Source organism: Notothenia rossii (assembly GCF_949606895.1).
Source record: "Notothenia rossii genome assembly, chromosome: 4".
In the NCBI taxonomy this organism is placed as follows: Eukaryota; Metazoa; Chordata; class Actinopteri; order Perciformes; family Nototheniidae; genus Notothenia; species Notothenia rossii.
In genome coordinates, this window is record NC_136902.1 from 40,954,785 (window position 1) to 40,974,502 (window position 19,718).

Sequence of the window (19,718 nt, forward strand, 5' to 3'; positions counted from 1 at the left end):
GAGCTGATCACAAGTTGTCATGACTGATCCAGTCATCTCGATGAGCGTTCAGGCTGTGAATAAACAACTTGAGTTTTACTTTTAGGCTGTCTGAAGGTATGGACAGCTATCAAAGCTACTATACATCACATTAAGAATGATGAACAAATGAAAGTCGGACACAAATATATAATTTAAATGATTTATTGAAGTTTGCAATGTTTTGAACAGGCATCCACACAGTCACCTACTTTGAAATGTTCGATACCTCCCTGTAAGCGTCACGATATCGGCCTCTGCCCCACAACCTCACATACGAGTACTGAATGTGCAGCAAAGGGATCTTAGGAAGGCAGATTATGGCGGCAAATCTCTGTCATAAATCGCGAGGGCATATGAGATCCACGCGAGCACAAGTCAAGCAGGAGCGGACATATATTATTTTCGCGAGCACTAAAACGGCACTCGCGCGAGAGCAATATTGAAGCCTGCAGGGGAGAAACATGCCTTGAGCATGTGCAGCATCTACATGAGCTCTCCTTGGTCTCCTGCGCTCTCGTGAGCAATTCCTGCTCTTCTGCTCGTGAAACTCTGGCCTGCTCTCGCGCGCGGAGAAATGTTAGGAAGTGGGCGTACCGTGTCCCAGTAACGCCAAATCTAATTGGTTACACCCCTCCTCTTTTATGATTGGCCGTTGTCTGGATTTAAACCTAAACCAGGAAGTCCCTCCAACCTCCAACGTGATGAAATATGGCTGTGGAAACGTCTCACGTATGTTACTTTACTTTACTAATGATTGTTTTTAATAAAAGGCATGCTTCTGTATTCTGTGGTTATTCCACAAGAGCCGTCCTTACTTATAAATGGATTGAGTTTTTTAGATAATACATTTTTATACATGTTTTTCAAAAGTATTCAAACAATTCTATTATAAAGATAAGAACCAATTAACTTTTCGGTCTTGACATATGATAATATAAAATGTAGCTTTCAAAAACAGAATTTGGAATTAATAATTTTGATTACTTTAGCAAAATATTTTATTCACAAATGTCGCTTTTTCAAAATGTCCACAGTTTTTATTGCCTTTCTCAAATAAATAATACTATACAAAAAAAGTATAAAATGATGCAAATGTGAAAATGCCCAAGAATTTTGCAAGTTTCTTGGCACTTTCATTTCTGAATGACCTCTTTTTTTTCTGTTCAAATGCCCTCAGCTTATTTTTTGGAATGTTTATGATGTTTATATGCCTTATTCTGTATTTGACATAATTGTTTCAATAAAGATTTACCACATTTCTTAAAAATATAATTAAATACTATTTAATACTTTATTTTTCTTCACAGCATATTCTGAAACGGCAGATCCTGGAGAGACTCCTGTCTAAGTTTGAGCTTGCACTCATTCGAGCATCACTTGACCTGGATTTCCTGGAGTTTGCATGTCGCCAGGAGCTGTACCTCCTGCAAGCACTTTCGAGACATGTTGACATACCGCAAGGAATAATCCAAGCTCTTCAAGAGCTGTTTGGACTACTTAGGCAATATTTAGATTCAGAAGCCCCAAATACAGCAGTGGGATCAGTTATTGGTCTAAGAGGACGTCCTAAGTTTGAAATTGAGAGGCAGCAGTTGGTTGAGATGTTGGGGACAAACCTATTGGTGCCTTGCATTGCTAAGCTACTAGGTGTTTCTTCCAGCACAGTCTTTAGAAGGATGAAAGTTTGGCTTATCTGTTTCAGAAATGTATAGCTCCATCAGTGATGAGGAGTTGGATAACGTGGTCATATCCATCAAGAATGACATGCCCACTGCTGGATACCGAATGGTCAAAGGACGGTTGTTATCCATTGGTCTACGTGTACAATGGACAAGAATGGCTGCCTCAATGCATCGAGTGGATTCCATAGGCATCCTCTCCAGACCGGCTAGTCTGGGCTGTGTTGTGAGGAGAACATATTCAGTGCGAGGGCCTCTGTCGCTTGTGCACGTGGATACCACCCAAAAATTGATACGGTAGTGGTATTTATATTTCGCTAAGTGATTAAGAAATAATCTCTTTGTAATGTCCCAGTTTTGGAGAATCAGTGTTTCAATTCCAGAGTGCTATAACAGTTTGTTCTTTGGTTTTCCAGTTATAACATTGTCTTATTTGGTGGAGTGGACGGGTATTCGAGAAAGGTAAGACTGCATTTCACTTCAGTAGACACACATTAAACAAACATGTATTTTTTGTACGAGTTTACGACTAGCTACTTATAACCACAAAAGAGGTCCCAACGCTGTGTCCTGGCTTTGCTTAAGGAATTTGGTCCAAATGGAGAAAGTGTATGGACTAAAAAGGAAGCAGCAAAGTCAAAGTAGATATAAAGGAGATTTTGTGCATTGTCTATTTTTGCTGCACAAGTATTATGAGTCAGTATACTGTATGTCAGTATTGTTTGCTTATTTCTATTGCAACAGGAATTCTTTAATCTCTGCCTTTTTTCCCCTGTAATACACAGTTTAACAGAATGTTGCCTAGTTATTGTGTGTAATTGCCCTATTCTTAAATATTCTCTGCTTTTCTGCAGCTAATCTGCTTGGGTGCTTCGACCTAACAACCGTGCGTCAACAGCCTATGGCTTCTTCTTAGAGGCAACACAAAGACATGGAGTGCCTTTAAGGTGAATTCACAGAAAAAAGCACTCTTTGGACAACTAGATCAATACTGTGAAACTTTTGGATGAGTATTTTCTTTGACAATCCTTTGGTCAACGGTGTACATTTCAGGGTCAGAGGACACCAAGGAGTAGAAAACGTACAGATCGCGAGATTCATGTTTTCGGTTCGCGGCACCGACCGTGGAAGCTTCATCTCTGGTAAAAGTGTTCATAACCAGAGGTAAATTGCAGCATCTTTAGTAACTCAATTAGTGAGGTGAACTTATCTGATGTGTAGACCAAGCACCTTGCACTTAGCGCATGCTAGGCCAGCATGAAAATAGATCACTTGAACTGGTTTTCCCTAAACCATTTATTTTCATCCATAGGATTGAGCGTCTTTGGCGTGATGTACGAGTCATTGTCATCAACAAGTACTCTGCGATACTGCTTTCCCTCGAAGAGGATGGTCTGCTCAACATCTCATCAACAGACGACCTCTTCTGTGTGCACTACATCATTCTTCCCCGACTTCAGATGGACTTGGGGATTTTTACAGAAGGCTGGAACCATCATCCACTCAGCACTGAACGGAACCAATGTCCAGAGCAGTTATGGCAACTTGGACTGATGCAGACAAACATTGATCAGCCGGAGAGCCCAGAGGTATTGATCTCGTTTCAGTATTACATTACATGTCACTTGTTAGACGCTTTTATCCAAAGCGACTTACATACTCAGTACTGTGGGCAATCCCACGATAGTAATTACTTACCATTTACTTTGTGTAATATCAGTGATGCAAACACAGGTATGGTGAAAAAAGAGAGAACTATTCGAAGCAGAAAAAAAACAGCGTAATATACCATCTGACAAAGGCCTGTGCTATAATGCTTCAATTAACTGGCTATTCTTTATAACATACTCAGATCAATAGGAGACAGAGATGTTAAGTTATAAATCAAGGGTTTTTATTATTATTTACAGCAGGGGTGGGGACCCTTTTTCCTTTAAATTTGTACAACATCCTCCGAGGGCCGTACAAATTATTTAACTAAACCTCTGCTTAAAAAAAAGAAAATCACAGCCCATTCATTTGGCCTTTCTTTCATGCTGTGGAAAGAAAAAGCAACCTCTTAATCCAGATATTTTACCATGACTCATGTTTGACGCATGCATGCATTCACGTGCACGGTTGTGGCATGACCACCAAAACAGAAAGATATGGACACAAGATGTGTGCAAATGTATTTAGTATTCTATCCATGTGAACATGATTTAAGTGGGGGGGATCCAACCTCCTCTAGGGGTCCGGGGGCATGCTCCCCCGGGATTTTTTATTTTTTATTATTGAAGTTAAAAGCATCAATCTCGTGCACTTTAAGAGCAACATGAGGAGATCTATGGATACATCTCTCAACACCCATATGAAACAGAACTGTAAGCAGATTTTTTTTCTTTTTGGATATTTTACAAATCACTTCCCTTTCAAACTCTATTCTTGTTATTTTAAACAACTTTTTTGTTACTGTCATATAATATGTTATACCTGTTAATAATTTAGTCTCTAATGTCTCATTAATGACTAATGATCATATCAAGGTGTGCCTTAACCTCACTGAGCTGAGGTTATTTGAGACTCTCAGGAGAGAGCTCTCTTCCACCTGGTTGTAGAAAAGCTCTTTAAATTCGTTAGCATAGCTAGCTAACCAGATGCTAATAACAACAGATCGCCACTGTGCTTACAACTAAAGACACAGCCTCGCAAACACTGCGGCATGTGTACGGCTCCTTATGGGTACTGCAATATTTGAAGAGCTGGAGCGGCTTTCCGATGCTCTCCGTTACTCCTTTCAGACGAGACATAACCACGTGAAGACACATTACGCTCGTGTTGTGTTCAAGGAACCTGTCCTTGGCCAGGAAAAATAGGCACTCGCTTGTTTAATTATTTTGCGATCTAGATTTCTTCTTTCTGAAGTGAGAAGTTGTCCGCATAAGTCGGACGGACGGACCCCCCCCCCCCCCAAAACGAAAAGTCTTTGGTTCTCCACGAATTACACAAGTCACCCAAATCAGCGTTAGAAAAGCGGGAGGCGCCGAAAAGCTTTGCATCACTGAATATACATTGTCAAAAGATTACTTTCTTTCCCTACTCTTGGCATGACCATTTTGTGGGCATTTTATTCAGTTTGTGTTATTTTAACTACAAAAATAACAAACTATTACTTGATGTCATTGTTCCACATTGTTTTAAGACATTTATTTCACCAAAGTGTTCAAAACCTCTGTTATGGTTATTAGGAGCCAGATGTTGACTGGGAAATTGCTGCTGACCACGATGGAGAAGAAGAGGATGCAGGGATTGTCGTCCCCGAATTCGACTGCCCTTAGAGTCCAGAAGACACAACTGAACTTCAATCAGTATTTCAGCAAATTGACCCAAACACTCCGGTCAAGGAACTGTACTTACTCTGCCGTGAGTATGTAGCTGAAAGATGTGGCTCTTAAGAAATACAGCTCCCTTGAATGACACAGATGAGGTAAAAGTAAAATTCCTGTGTTCAAAGTGTTACTTCAGTACCAAGAGTAAAATAAGTCATGATGCCGATTTCAGGATAGAGTAAAGTTACTTGGCACAACTGGTGACTGGGTTTTTATTCCATTAAATTGAAACAATTGACACAAAATACAGCTCAACACTATAATGGTTCCCCAACTTCACCATTTGTTTCCAAAACATTTTGACTAGAACAGTATGTCACTTGAAAGTTTGACTGTATTCTCATCTTGAACAAATGAAAACTTTGTCAAATAAAGTGCAATAAAGACTGTCTAACCCTAACCCAGAAAACATCGATTCTATGACTCTTATGAGCGGCTAAACTCCCTGCTATTCATAACAGCCTGTGTTATGATGCTCAGGAACTCTGGATATGAGCCGAGGTGCCTTGTCGGAAAGGTAATGGAGTTGGAGCATGCATTCACTACGGGAAAGCATAGCGTGTGTGTACCATAGTGCACGCTGCAATCATGGTCGGACTCAATTAAGATTTTAAACATCTCTCTCTCTGTTGAGGTGATGGGGACGTGTGCCTGCCCCGTAAGCCATTGAAGGAAGCAACCAACAGTGATCTTGGGTTTTTCCTTCATCTCCTCTTCATCTTTTGCCGCTTCACCTGTAGACTCTGTCTCTCTTGAGTCTCTTTCATCACTCTCTGTTATCTTCACAGGGGTCCCCCTCTCTTCAACCACGAAGCTCTTTTCTTCCTCTAAAAACAAGTTGAAAATGAATACAAAGAAATGCATATATTCACCTAAGCAATGTCAATAAATATGGCTTTTGTTTTTAAATTGTTTTTTTATGTGGATATTTTGAAGAAGAAAACCTCATTAGCCAGTCCTGCTTTAGTTATCATTGTTTCATCGCAACCATCATGATGCAAAGTTGTGTTTAAACTGAGACATGTAAACATGAATAAAAAGGGTATGCAAAGCTGTCATTGAGTTGCCTGTCGTAATCGGGGGTGAAATTCAAGAACAAATACGTTTATAAAATGTCAGGGCAGTAGTATCACCTTCTTCTTCAATGTGTTGGATGAAGTCTTGTAAAAAGTTAACAATCTTCGATTCCCTCTGGCGTCGCAGGGAGCCCAGCTCGCTGAAGACTGGAGATATGGCTCCCATCAGGGATTCAGCATCCGGCTTGGAGAGAGGAAAAAACAATGATGTATGCTCAAAGTTGGATGAGCTTAACACTTTAATTGCCAGACCAAGAAAAAAAACTATGGAAAAATTATTTGTTTGCTTTTTTTTATCAAATGGGACACACATAGCACATTTAAAAAAAAAAAGGTATCAATATTGATATTGATATAAAAAGTAATGTTAAATGTTTTTCATAATAATAAAAAAAACGAGCTCATCTTACTGTAGATGCTGAATTGGCCTAACAGGAAACCACTGGCCTAACAGCAAATGTCTATATTCTGTGTTGGCCTAACTTGCTCATCTGTGTGCAACTTTGGGCTGTATGCCATGCATGAAAGCTGCTATATAAATTATTATCACTCTTTCACTCTGAGACTCATAAGGCAGTATAGATGTAGTAATAATGTAATATAAGATTTCGTAATATTACAATGAATCTATCTATTTACCATATTGTATTGGAAAAAATCTCTGAAACTCTGAAAAAGTTATATTGCTAGTTTAGTTTGTTAAAACCTTTTTTGTGCATCAAGTTATCTAATTATGTTCAGTCAGTGCTCTGACATTAATGATATGGTCTGTCAAAAATGATATGGTTACCTTACAAAAGTTGACCAAAAAGAGTGATTTCTTCAGCAGTGATCTTTTAGCATGCCAACTTTCTCAGTGGAAAGCTGAATGGCTTTCTGTTCTAACCACAGTGACATCTAGAGGTTGTTTTGTGCATAACATGTCAACCAAATGGTAGAGATGGCTGAATCAGGTAGAGTTAAACTTGTAAAACATTTTTTCAACAGGATATCAAGACACAAAATGTGCTCTACCAAATGGTGGCGCTGGCTGTTAAAGGGTTAAGGTTTGAAATTCAGTGGTAAAATCAGCTAGAGACATAATACTGACCTTTTCATGAAGGCCAGCGACGAACAGATCCCTGAAATGCTGTGGTTGTTGTACTATCATCTCACACAAGCCATACAGCTTCATGCCTGAGCATATCTGCTGCAGCATTGGTAGAGTGCGGACCGATGAGTGCAAGATAATTGCCCTATAATTCAGTAACAGATAACAGCAATAATATAAAATCATACATAAAAAAGGGAAAGAGTGACTGCACACTCAATATGAAGTATGAGTGTAAAGGAATAATTGATTGGTTTTAAACATGGGTTGTTATGGGTTAAATCACTTAGCATATGTACATACTTTATTATGTCTTCCTTCCTCTCCCAAGTTGCAGGACCACTGTACCCGCATGCTGTTATCCGATCCAGAAGGTCGTACATAGCTTCAGGTTCAGCTATCTCAACCTTTGCAATTAGAAAAACAGTATCACACAGTAAGTCATGGGAGCCTTAGCTTATTTTAAGAATTAGAAAATATTCACACTACAAAGAGGTGTGTGTGTCAACCATACTAAAACAAACGTCATGTTATATGAAGGAGTATCTGAGGAGAAGACAAATATTACCTCTTCCATAAGCTGGCTGAGCTCTGGATCAGTCACATCTTCCTTGGCAATGGAATCTCTATCAATCTCCCCAGTGGATATGTATCCATAGCACCACTCTCTGAAAAAGTTAGGTGGAGGACCACCGTGTACTATACTGACTGCCATAATCTCTCCAGCTGTCCTGCATTAACAAAGTTTAATCAATGCATAGACATTATTAATAAATGAAATAAACATCGAAAAGACATTGCAGAACACAATTCTACATACTTGAAATGCTCTTTGTGGTAGTCAGTAATTGAGTACTTGGGGGTTTTCCCTGTACTCCCTCCCTGAAAAAACTTCCTTTCAACACCTGCCATCATTTCTATAATTGAAAGGAAAAGTGGATCAATACATTGATAATCTCAATTAGACCACTGTATATGTTAAAGAACAGCACGCGTCATGCAAAGCCCTTAACCTGTGCAAGCACAGAAATTGCATGCAACCAGAGAACCGCCACACACTTAGGAATATTTTCATTTATTATAAGGAGGTAAACATATACCTGTTAAGAATTCTTTCCTGAGAGCCCCATGGTCAATTCCAGACTCTCCAATGAAAGACACTCGGAGTCTTTTTTTGGGAGAAGACCTATTCTGACGTCTCCACTGCCCTAAACCCCTTTCAAACATGTCCTCCCTAGTGACACTAACATTAAAGAGTGTCGTTGTGTCCACTCGTCCACTAAGTGTTTTGATGGCTTCAGCAAGACTTGAAGAAACAATTAGAAGTTGATTAGACAACTGGATCCAAAACGTTTTCCCTTAAGAGACCCCTTTTGTATCATTGAGTAAACTGACGACCCCTGACTGATGTAAAGTGGCGTCTTTTAAATGATATTCAAGGATTAACAATAACAATGCAGGGCAACTGATGAACAGTACAATTAACACAAATAGTGAACACAATAACTGCAGGACGTTTTTGTTTAAAATAAGCAATTACAGGTGCATTTTAAGCATATTACCTTTTATCTCGCCCTGTCAGTTCTTCACTGGCATGTTCTTCCAAATTGATAATTTGTGTCGACTGCAATGTACTGATGAGGGAAAAAAATATTTCAATGGGGCATGCCTTAATCATGGTTTACAATATCTAACACTGCAAGAAAAAAGTATATAAAGAATGTGCATAATAGGAGAAAAAAAAACCTTTCTCTACAAGTGCTGGCATGTATTTCAACCAAATACTCAGGAAATAACTGAGCACAATGGACAGGCCACCTTTAAAAATACAGAAAAGCAGAGCAAATGTTCAAGTGAATTACTGAGACGCAGAAACCTTCATCATCTGCAATAATGTAATTGATAAATAATGCCCTGATTTTACCTTAATATCGATTTTAGAACAGGAGGTCCTACACGGGAGCACACTTGGAGAAGCCTATAATAAAATGTAGAAAGACTGCCAATTAATGACACATACAATGAAAATTGTTCAGAAACAAACACCTACAATATTAGTGAGCTTACATTCCCAGGATTGCTTGTAGCTGGAGACTCATCTAAATCTGGGTCCAGATCCTGAAAATCGTAACCAGTTAAAAAAGCTGTCGATTCAGGATGATAATGATCCTGCATAGTTATTTGTGGAATAACATTAGCGGTTCCAGATCCATGCGGTCAGAACAGCTGCTTGGTTCACACTCTTGTGCATGTAAAGCCAACAGCTGGACAGGCATGCTTAGATGACACGTGGCACATCTGGCTTTTGGCATATTTTCGAACTCCTTCGATGAGTAGGGCAAGGGGGAGGTGTCCAAAGTGTCCTGGATGGGCATTATATAGAGACAGCCTTTTCCACCTTACGCTTTGGCAAGGTAGGCCCCCGTGTAACCCTCTGCGTCAGGTGCCAAAACACTTAATTTCCGCTGACCTGATCCTCCTATGTGGGAATACAAACAAGTTGATGTTATTTAATGCACAGAATGTTCTAGGGGAGGCAGTTGATTTTAACAAGATGCACACTTGCAGTGTTAGGCTTTCTCATGGACTGCTAAAAACAAGAGGGTAGGTAAATATGCTAACCATCAAGGGCATTAATGAGCTATTATAAGAGCAGCTATTGTAGGAGAAGAAAGAGGGTATCAATAGGATTTAACTGCAGAAATACTAGACCACAGTTGAATTTAATAAGGGAGATTGTATCTTGCCAGCAGCTTTATGTAGCATCCAGGCCCCTTCCAATGGTACCATTTTGGAATATGATACCATAAGTATATATGATATCTATGTGAGAAGAGCAAAACAAGTGTGCAGTTAGAACTATAACCCTCCACACATGTCACCACTGTTGAAGCTGATTTGTGACCAGTAGTACTTTAGTGGATTGGGAAACTACAGTAATACATAAAAAATGTCCCCAAATTGGGATCAATAAAGTGCTTCTTATATTATCTTGACTCCTTCCCTCATTATTTGTTCTATCTTACCTGGGAGTGGTCAGCATTTTTGGGGATATTGAGAGTCCTCCTGCCAAGTCCAGCCTGGAGAAGGACCATTTCATCCGATGACTTTGGTGTTCTTTCTGTGCTCTTATTGAGCAGAAAGAACTGGATTGGGGTTGACCTAACAGCCCTTCTTTTGGGAGATGGGGTATAACTTTTACCCGATTTGAATAGGCCGGGGAAAGCCCTGAGGAGTTGAAAACAATGTGTAAGAGAGGCATTTAAGAAGCAATATATTCATTCTAAACAATCTGAAGAGCGTTAATTTCTATGAAAAAATACCCTGAATTATAGTCAATTGCCGAGTTATTACAATGGCAATTCAGTACAGAACTATCTTTATTTCCTAACGGATCCAAACCTGACCATATTTTGGTCCACTGTATTTCCTGCTGTAGAAGGAAAGCCAGGGGTCCTTTGTTGCTTCTGCCCCTGGACTGCCTGACGCTGCCTTGTCCCAGCCTGCTGCCTGTTGCCAAGAGCAGACTGCTGCTGTCCCTGTATAGTAGGCTGTCTGTTGCCCACCTCCACCTGCTCTCCCTGAACCTGTACTTCATCTGTGAACACAATTTAAAGATGTCTATGATTCCCTAGAATCTAAATAAACTGAGTACTAAATACGTAAAGTAGGTAGAATATATAAAGGCTTCATTAATTAAACATTACCCAGATAGTCACAAGGCCTGAAAATAAATAGAAGAAGAACAACAAGAAGATGAACCTTTAATTATCCCCCATGGGGAAATTCAGTTTTTCACTCTGGTTTTAATATAGGTTGGTAAAACTGTCACTGAAACACCTCGGCGTGCTTCCACCGGCCAAGACTGCACCTGTAATTGTTTGTAAACGACTGACCATTAGATGAATCTGTGAAGACAAGTGATCTCCCCCTAGTTTCACTTACGACTTTGAGAAGTTGGTTCAGCCAAGGCACTTCTCAGCAACTCAACGACACGCCTGGTAGCATTTTGTAACTCTATCTGTTAAAATAGATAGCATTTTTCATTTAATCATTTATTTCAATAGGGACAATGCACATAAATGAACACTTTAGACAAATAACGCTTCAAGTGTAAATGGATCATGTCTTCCTATACTGTCTATACCAGGGGTCGGCAACCTTTTTGATATGGAGTGCCATTTAAAAAAAAAAAATTATCAGCGTGCCAACGATCGAGAATTATCAACGGGGGGGGGGGGGGGGGTTAGAGGAGCTTGACGCTCGTGAACTATCAGCAGGAGGAGCCTCGCTGCGGGGAAGCAGTGTGTGGACCTGTCAGCGCAACTTACATACATTTAACAAACACATTTAAATAATTGGTTTAAACGGCATAATAATAAGGACGATCGTCCGTTCTGTGATTCTCCAGAACACACATGTTATGATATTAGGGTCATGCAGAGTGAGATGAGATCGCTGTCCCTTTAAGAGAGAGAGAAAGAGGGGTGTGGCTTGTGCATGTGTGTTTGTGGATGGTAGAGCGACAGTGAGGGAACGTGTGTTTGTTTCTGGAAGTGAAACGAGGCAGCAGAAAAACAGAGGTCTGTGATGTATTTTGTGAAACAGAAGAACAGCTAAATAAATGCAAGGCCTCCTAAGAAGAGCTCGCCTCTCTCCAGTCATTTAAGCTAAAGTGGGTTATTGAACCTGAAGCTTGTTGCTTCTTCCCTCCTCGACTACGGTCTGGGAGCCGACAGGAAAGTTCAACACACAGATGGCCCTTTGTAGCATATTATTTCGATGAGAGATGAGCAGATCGCCACTGGGCTTTCAACTAAATACACAGCCAAGCAAAAACTGCGGCATTTGTACAGCTCCTTATGGGTACTGCAATTAGTGAAGTGCTTTCCTCCGTGGTGAAACGATCAGCACTGCACCACGGAGGAAAGCGGCAGAAAGTCACCTGGAGATAAAGAGAACGGGGCTGCGTTGCGTGCATGGCTTCCTTCTGCAGGTAACGGGGAGACGCGCTCTGGCGGCGGTCTCGTTCAGGATCCGAAAATACAATTTAAATATTTTGCACACTTATTCCTAGTGTGCCACTGGTTACGGTGCCGCGTGCCAATGCTGGCACGCGTGCCAGGGGTTGCCGACCCCTGGTCTATACTGTCTTGCTGTTTTTAAATTATTGTCTTGTTGTTGCGCACTGGCACTTTGACTTTGAGTCGATGTAATTTTGCTGTACTTGTTACAATGACAAATAAAGTATCTATCTATCTATCTATCTATCTAAAACAGACACAAACAAGAAATAGTCAAATTAATTGTCACAATCACAGTGCAAAGACATGTCGTCTTGTTTATCCAGATCTGCTAACAGTTAACTTTAGCTAACTTTTATTTTTGCGGGCAGACAGCTGTGTCACTTTCTTCTTATACCGTGGCTTGTAAATAATGCAATGTAAATATCTTAAATGCCCGTCAAGCAGATAAAATGATAGTTATGTTAAACCATTGTTTTCTATATGCATAGCTAAAAGTACCGGTTTTTGTACGTACCTCCTTGTCGTCAGCCATTCTTCTTCTGCGGGGCTTTCCCGCTCCAATATCCCTCTTCATTTCAAAACGGCCAATCATAAAAGAGGAGGGGTGTAACCAATTAGATTTGGCGTTACTGGGACACGGTACGCCCACTTCCTAACATTTCTCCGCGCGCGAGAGCAGGCCAGATTTTCACGAGCAGAAGAGCAGGAATTGCTCGCGAGAGCGCAGGAGACCAAGGAGAGCTCATGTAGATGCTGCACATGCTCAAGGCATGTTTCTCCCCTGCAGGCTTCAATATTGCTCTCGCGCGAGTGCCGTTTTAGTGCTCGCGAAAATAATATATGTCCGCGGCTGCTTGACTTGTGCTCGCGTGGATCTCATATGCCCTCGCGATTTATGACAGAGATTTGCCGCCATAGCAGATATAGCAAAAGATGAACGTAAACGACAAACGATGTTTCTTTCCTGGTAAGTCAACAATGGGTCCTCAATGTACACGCCCCGGATTCCGATGACGAAAATAATAGAATGTCGCCAGTTGTCATGACTCAACTTATACTGTAACACCGGCATGCCTAGGATCGGGCACCATGTTTTTGTTTGCAAGAGCCACAAAAAACAGAATCTCATTACCAAAAAAATTCTATCAATTTACCATGTCTCAGAAAGAGGTCTGAACATTATTAGCCTAGCACTGCACTTAGCCTAGCTGCGACACGGGAGCGGCACATCAAATAGGCAACCGTTCATTTTTAAATTCAAGCGCCCTTTCTGTCCACAACCTCCACTCAAATTTGACGGGCAAAAATTGACTTCACCTTACCGTGTTAACTGAAGACAAGCTGCAACGTTCAGACAAGTCCAGAATAATCAGACGAAGTACCTGCTGGAGAGTAATCCAAATCACTGCGACACGGAAGCGACACATCAGAGAGGCAACCGTTAATGTTTGAATTCAAGAGCCCTTTCTATCCACAACCTCCGCTCAAATTTGACGGGCAATGGCATTTTAGCCTGAAATGTGTCCAGGCATGCCTGGGAACGGGCACCACTTTTTTCAAAGCACTTTTCAAGAGTCACTACACTCAGACAATCTTGTTACAAAGAAAAACATGCTATCAATTTACCCCTTCTCCCAAAGCCATCGGAACAGTATTAGCCTAGCTAAACATTAACTATACTTTGGTGTGCGACCAAAGCTGCGCAAACTCATTCATAATCGAAATAATCATACGAAAATACATTTGTTTTTACCTTGCTAAAATTGATTTCACCGTGGTAACTGAAGACAGGCTGAGACGTTAATACAAAGTCCAGAAAATTCAGATGGAGTACCCTTAGTTGAGTGGTTAAAAAAAAATGTGATCCAAAATGCAATGCCCTGATTGGACGGCGCATCACAGAGTTCAGACGTTAATGTTTGAAATCAGGCGCCCTTTCTGTTCAAAACCTGTAGGCCTACTCAAATTTGAAATGCATTTAAAATCATTGTGCTATTTTCTTAAGAAGTTGGTCAACCTGATCTAACTGTTGTGTAATAGAACACAAAAAAAGCAAACACAGGACATTCTGATTTATTGTTTTTGCTCATAGAAATGGATTAGGGTTTCACAGTTGTCCAGCAAATAATGGTTTGTGTATTTAGCAGTGACATAATGTATATTTAACAAAAAAGGAAAGCAAAATATATGCAAAAATTAAAGTGCTGGTTGTTATATATATTACAGCATATTTCTGTTATCAACACAATGGCTAGTATATTTAACAGGGACAAAATGGTTTTTTACATAAAAAAATGGCAAAAATTACAGTGTTGGCTGTTATATATATTACGGTATATTTTTGTTATAAACACAGTGCAAGAGTATTTAACAGTGGAGAAATGCATTTTTTTCAGAAAAGATAGGTAAAAATGATTGTTTTGGTTGATATTTATGTTTACGGTCTTCTACTGTTAAATAAACTGTTAAATAAACTGTAAACCAATTTTGAGTTTATGGTCTTTTACTGTCGTGGTTTGACAGTTTTACACCGGAAAATCTACAGCCATTTTTTACAGTGAAGCCTGGACACATAAATATGAGAAGGCCATGTCTGACAGGCAAGGATAGGTTGTTCTCATGTTCCACCACCAGGCCGCAGCGTCATCAGAAGTAACTATGCGTGGCATAGCCTTGTACATGTACAGCTCCTTCTCTGCCTGGTCCTGGATGGACATGGAATTCTGCTGTGGTGTCACCTTTTGGGCATCCTCATCAGCAAACAGCTCCTCCAATGGGGTAATTTTGTTTTTTTTACAGGGATGCATTTTCTAAATGAATAAAGAACAGCATATCACACAAAAGGAAACTTCCATTCAAAGCATAGATCATGATTAAGAAACCTAGCATATATATATTTTTGCAAACATACACTTACATTCTCCTCTGCCTCACTCTCCATTCCTTCCATGTTCTCGTCACCATCTCCTCCACAGTCTAGATCTGTTGACTACAGATAAAAACTGGCATTATGATCAAATATTTTAATGATTGAGGAGACATTATTTGTTCATGAATAACATTTCACCTTCTCAGAGTCGGTCAGATTTTTGGCCTGGAACTTCCCCTTGATCCGGTCCCAGACAGCAGCATTATCGTCCATCTTTTGTTTGAAGCGTGGTTCCAAAGCAGTAGCCTCTTCCAGAAAGCTCCTGATTTCATCACTCTGAACACAATTATTGAAAATGTAGGATTAAGTAATGAATATAATTATTTAATGTATTCTTCATTAACTTCTTTATAGCCTCAGTTATTTTACCTGGTAACGCTTTGACAGATTTCCCCAAACTTGCTTTTTAAGGTTGGACACAAACACTGTGTCCCAATCAGTAACAGTACAATTCATCTCAAGCTTTTTAAGAATGGGCAGAATCTGCCCAGATGTCGGTTTTTTTCCCGAAGAAACGCAGAGGGTGGACGTGTATATAACCCTCATCAGTCTGATGAAGTCCTCTGCCTGCCTGAGGTCTTCGTCAGTGAACCGGGCAAGTCTGAGTGATAAAGAATATTTGTATTATTTTTAATTATAAGTTAAAAATATTACATTTTAAACAAAAACAATGCTGTTTGACAAGGGAACTGCTCCTCTTTAAATCCATCACTTATCCACACTAATCAGTATAGTTTACATTGCTAGCTACTTTTTAAGTCATCTGCATTTGCATTACCACATGCTGACAGCTCTCTGCACTAGTTCTGGTGGCTAGACAATCACTTCCCTGATAATGAAGTATTAGTGTTTTGCAGTGGCGGCTGGTGGAAAATATTTTTGGTGGGGCTATGGAAATGGTGACAAAACCGTGTGTGTGTGTGTGTGTGTGTGTGTGTGTGTGTGTGTGTGTGTGTGTGTGTGTGTGTGTGTGTGTGTGTGTGTGTGTGTGTGTGTGTGTGTGTGTGTGTGTGTGTGTGTCAGTCATACTTTCCAACCCTCCCGATTTTCGCGGGAAACTCCCGCATTTCTCCCGATTTCTGACAAAATCAGATTTACTCACGACTGTTTCCACTCTGGCTTTAATACACCATTGTTTGGTTTCCATGGTAGTGCGTCTCTTTAGCAGCGCGCGCAACTCAAAGTCTGAGAGGGTGAGGAAGATGAAAACTGAACAAGGATCGACAACTCGACCCTCTGATCACTCCTTTCCTGTAAAATACAGGTCCAGCCCACACATATGCTCCATGGTGCCACAGGCATCGCCCTTACAACTACAATAAGCATGCAAATATTAATCTACAGCTCCGGCGATCCACTAGCACCGGAGTCTACACCTGCAGACGCAGCCATCCCCTACTGTAGCGTCACCTTGGATACGAATCTAAACAACTCACAGACACACAGGCCAGGGCACTGAAAGGGCGCCCTTTGAGCATCAGATCTGACGACACTGATTGGCTAAAATTATTTTTCGGCGGCATAGTTTACAGATAGCAACAGTCAGCTTGTTGGCTGCAGCTGCTCTGGCTGAGGGCTCTTTTCTACCGCCCGGACGAGAGAGGGTAATGATACACGCTGCGGCCAGGCAGGAAACATGTGATTTGTCAGTAACTTTAGACATCGTAAAACAATTTTAAACGAGATTTTCTTGTAGATTATACATTTTACTGACACCAACTATATAATATTTACCTTGTTCTTTAAAAATAAAAAATAAAAATATATATTTTTGGGAAATATATTTTTTTATTTATTTTTAATTTTTAATGACAATCAAACATGTGGGAAGAGGGGGGCGTCGCCCCTAGCGCCCCTATGGGCCGGCCGCCACTGGTGTTTTGTATGAGTCATATAACTATAAGCTACTGGATGCCTACATTTTCTTTTGAATCCATAAAGTAGCTATCCTTTTTATCTATCAGTCTGACTACCTGTCCCTCTCCATAGGCTTTCTCAACCGTTGATCCAAGCTGGCTGCCTGAATTGCTGGGTAGCCTATTGCTCGAGAAATCTCTCCAGCATTAAGTGGAGAGAATTCCAGCGACTTCTCACATCAAGTATGAGCGACTGTTGAGGCAGCTCTGACAAACAAGAAAATCACAAATACTTTAACATATGGGATTTCAATTTAACATGGATTAGTTATCATTTGACATGTATGTTTTACATCGTTTTTGAAATGTTAATACCTGAAAAAACGCATATAGTGCTTTGTATTGAAAAAAACACAAGCATTATTTAATTAAATACAATTCACAACAATCAAATGAATGTAACTCAGTGATTCTTAGCCTGCTTCTCCTGGAGCACGGTCTTAGCCATTGATGACCTCTTAATCCACACAACAAGTGCACAGATCTTTGCTATCCATTGAGACATGATGGCCAATGAGTAGAGACTCTGTGCTGCCAGATTCAAAGTGTGAGCAAAGCAGCCCAGCTTCACAAATTGGAGCCTGTGTATGGCTACATCCATATTTGCAGCATTGTCAACTGTGACTGCCACTATTTTGTAAAAAATGCCAAAATCTGTCAAGACATCTGCAATCTCCTCTGCTATGACGATTCCTGTCTGGGCTTTGTAGACAGCCTTGGTTTGGAGCACTTTTTGCCTCATTTTGCCCTCCACTAAATAGTGTGCTGTGACAGTAAGGTAGTGGTCTTGTGCAATACTAGTCCAGCCGTCAGATGTGAGGGCAACATAGCTAACTTCACTAAGCTCAGTAATTATATTTGACATTTCAATCTCATAACAAGATGGTATTAACTGATTTGTTTGATAATCTCTGGTAGGGGGGGTGTAGTTGGGGTTAAGAGTAAAAAGCATGTCCCTGTAAACACAAAAACAAAATGATATTGTTATTGTTGGTGAGGTCTGGGCAGCTAGAAAATTAGTATAATTGTCTTTGCGTACCGAAATGTAGGTGCTTCTACTTCTGAGAAGGGATGCAGCCTTTTCACCACAAAAGCGGTGACTTTTCTGTGGCACTCCTCACGTTTCTCTACTGTCATCTTTCCCTTTGCTGCTAAGGTGAATGGGTTGACACGGGATGGGACGGGCTTGTTAGCTTGAGCCGTTGTAGCCGCGCAATTACGCGACCGCAAACTTTCATCTACAAAAATATAGAATATCCACACATTTTACACACAGCCTCTCAAACAAAACAACCATCCTTTAGTTTTGAGTGATGTTAACTTAACATACCTGATTGCGAGGGCTCCGCTGAGGGAGCGCTCGGTGTTGGTTGAGCCGGGACGACAACGGAAGACGACGGTGGTTGTGAGGCGGACGGAGACTGGCGAAACAGGTTGAAAACGGTACACTCCTTGATCTGTATACCGTGCAGGCGAAGGTGTTTTGTCATTTTGGTCGTGGTCCCTCCTTTGCAGGAAATAAGTTTGGAACAGGTGTTGCACTCTGCCGACCCATTGTCTTTCCTAACAAAGTGAATCCACACATTTCACATCGCATAAACACCATATCCCAGCGTGCATTGCGGCTAAAACATCCAAATCACCGAGCTTCAACGATAGCTGAGGATTATGGGTAGTTAGCTCCGATCATTGCACCGCGGAGTGCTGTTGCTCGAGGCTCGGTCGCTAGCCGGTTAGCTGCTGTGGATATGGTGCTTCAATACTCTGCTCTCCAACTTCTGAGTTTTTTCAGCTCTACTGCACCAGTCTGCCTGGATGCCATCAGATCATCAGGACTCTTGCAGCGCCCCCGCTACATACACAGATCATCCCGCTACAAATTTATTCACACAAATTCTAATATTCCTGTGGTACAATCGGCTCTGCATTTCCGTGTTGCTTGTCGACGTCATCTAAACACACGTCACGTGCGCACCAGCTGCTTGAAGCCCCTGGCCTGCTCTGACAGTAGCACTCCTCCTGTCTCCTCTGCAGCCACCTTCATGCTGCTCAATACCCGCTCCCTCAACAATAAAGCACTACTCATCCATGAAATCATCATTGATAGGAAACTTGATTTCTTATGTTTAACGGAGACATGGCAGAACCAGCAGGATTTCTTCGCTCTCAACCAAGCTACTCCCCCAGGCTACGTTTACCTCCATAAACCTCGCTCCACGGGCCGCGGCGGGGGGCTGGCTGTCATCCACCGAGCAGGCATCCGGGTCAGGGAGATTCCCTCTCCACATATCACATCATTTGAGTGTATTACATTCTCGCTCTCCGGATCACCTCTACTCCAGGTTGCCCTGATTTACCGCCCCCCCAAAGCTTCCACCACCTTCATGTCCGAGCTGAGTGAGCTTCTGTCCTCTCTCTGCTCTAAATCACCTTCCACCTATCTGCTGGGAGATTTTAACATCCACGTCGACTCCACCAGCTGTAGCTTTGCCGCAGAATTTCTGTCACTTCTGGACTGCCTCAACATAACACAGCATGTCCAGGGCCCCACCCACTCCAAAGGTCACACGCTGGATCTAGTCTGCTCCACTGGTGCCCTCCCCTCTCACCTG

The 19,718-nt window shown here is 41.2% G+C and overlaps 2 protein-coding genes across 9 annotated transcripts; one reads left to right on the forward strand and one right to left on the reverse strand.

Moving 5' to 3' along the window:
* Window positions 1-183: 183 nt before the first annotated feature.
* Window positions 184-5,017, forward strand: LOC307036304 (uncharacterized protein; the record flags this gene model as incomplete). Of its 2 annotated transcripts, XR_013807309.1 has the most annotated exons (6): window positions 184-750; window positions 1,329-1,997; window positions 2,117-2,162; window positions 2,555-2,647; window positions 2,754-2,864; window positions 3,013-3,284. XR_013807309.1 is itself a non-coding variant. In XM_079676499.1 (5 exons), exons 3-5 carry the CDS (start codon window positions 2,800-2,802, stop codon window positions 5,015-5,017), a joined length of 432 nt encoding a protein of 143 aa, XP_079532625.1. In that variant the 5' UTR covers window positions 197-750; window positions 1,329-2,647; window positions 2,754-2,799. The 2 variants fall into 2 exon arrangements, 1 of the variants encoding a protein (XP_079532625.1); XM_079676499.1 differs by adding an exon at window positions 4,928-5,017 and having other exon boundaries at window positions 197-750; window positions 1,329-2,647; window positions 3,013-3,289.
* Window positions 5,018-5,361: 344 nt separating this feature from the next.
* Window positions 5,362-12,817, reverse strand: LOC307036302 (G2/M phase-specific E3 ubiquitin-protein ligase-like). Of its 7 annotated transcripts, none has more exons than XM_079676491.1 (16): window positions 12,776-12,817; window positions 11,180-11,255; window positions 10,642-10,832; window positions 10,261-10,462; window positions 9,982-10,057; window positions 9,302-9,713; window positions 9,159-9,212; window positions 8,981-9,052; window positions 8,797-8,868; window positions 8,335-8,540; window positions 8,055-8,151; window positions 7,803-7,965; window positions 7,538-7,641; window positions 7,235-7,379; window positions 6,202-6,328; window positions 5,362-5,895 (listed from the first exon to the last, which is right to left on the reverse strand). In XM_079676491.1, the coding sequence occupies exons 6-16, from the start codon at window positions 9,331-9,333 to the stop codon at window positions 5,495-5,497; spliced, it is 1,473 nt and encodes a 490-aa protein (XP_079532617.1). In that variant the 5' UTR covers window positions 9,334-9,713; window positions 9,982-10,057; window positions 10,261-10,462; window positions 10,642-10,832; window positions 11,180-11,255; window positions 12,776-12,817; the 3' UTR covers window positions 5,362-5,494. The 7 variants fall into 7 exon arrangements, with proteins under 7 accessions (XP_079532617.1, XP_079532619.1, XP_079532620.1 ...); XM_079676493.1 differs by having other exon boundaries at window positions 10,637-10,832; XM_079676494.1 differs by lacking the exon at window positions 12,776-12,817 and having other exon boundaries at window positions 11,180-11,346.
* Window positions 12,818-19,718: the final 6,901 nt, after the last annotated feature.

What these genes read in the sequence shown, in the direction of transcription:
- LOC307036302 (XM_079676491.1), bottom strand. Translation starts at nt 9,333, where the DNA reads ATGAGTCTCCAGCTACAAGCAATCCTGGGAAT. An exon ending in GTTCTAAAATCGATATTAAG is followed by an intron (nt 9,053 to 9,158) that starts GTAAAATCAGGG and finishes GTATTTTTAAAG; the next exon opens with GTGGCCTGTCCATTGTGCTC. An exon ending in CAGGAAAGAATTCTTAACAG is followed by an intron (nt 8,152 to 8,334) that starts GTATATGTTTAC and finishes TTTCAATTATAG; the next exon opens with AAATGATGGCAGGTGTTGAA.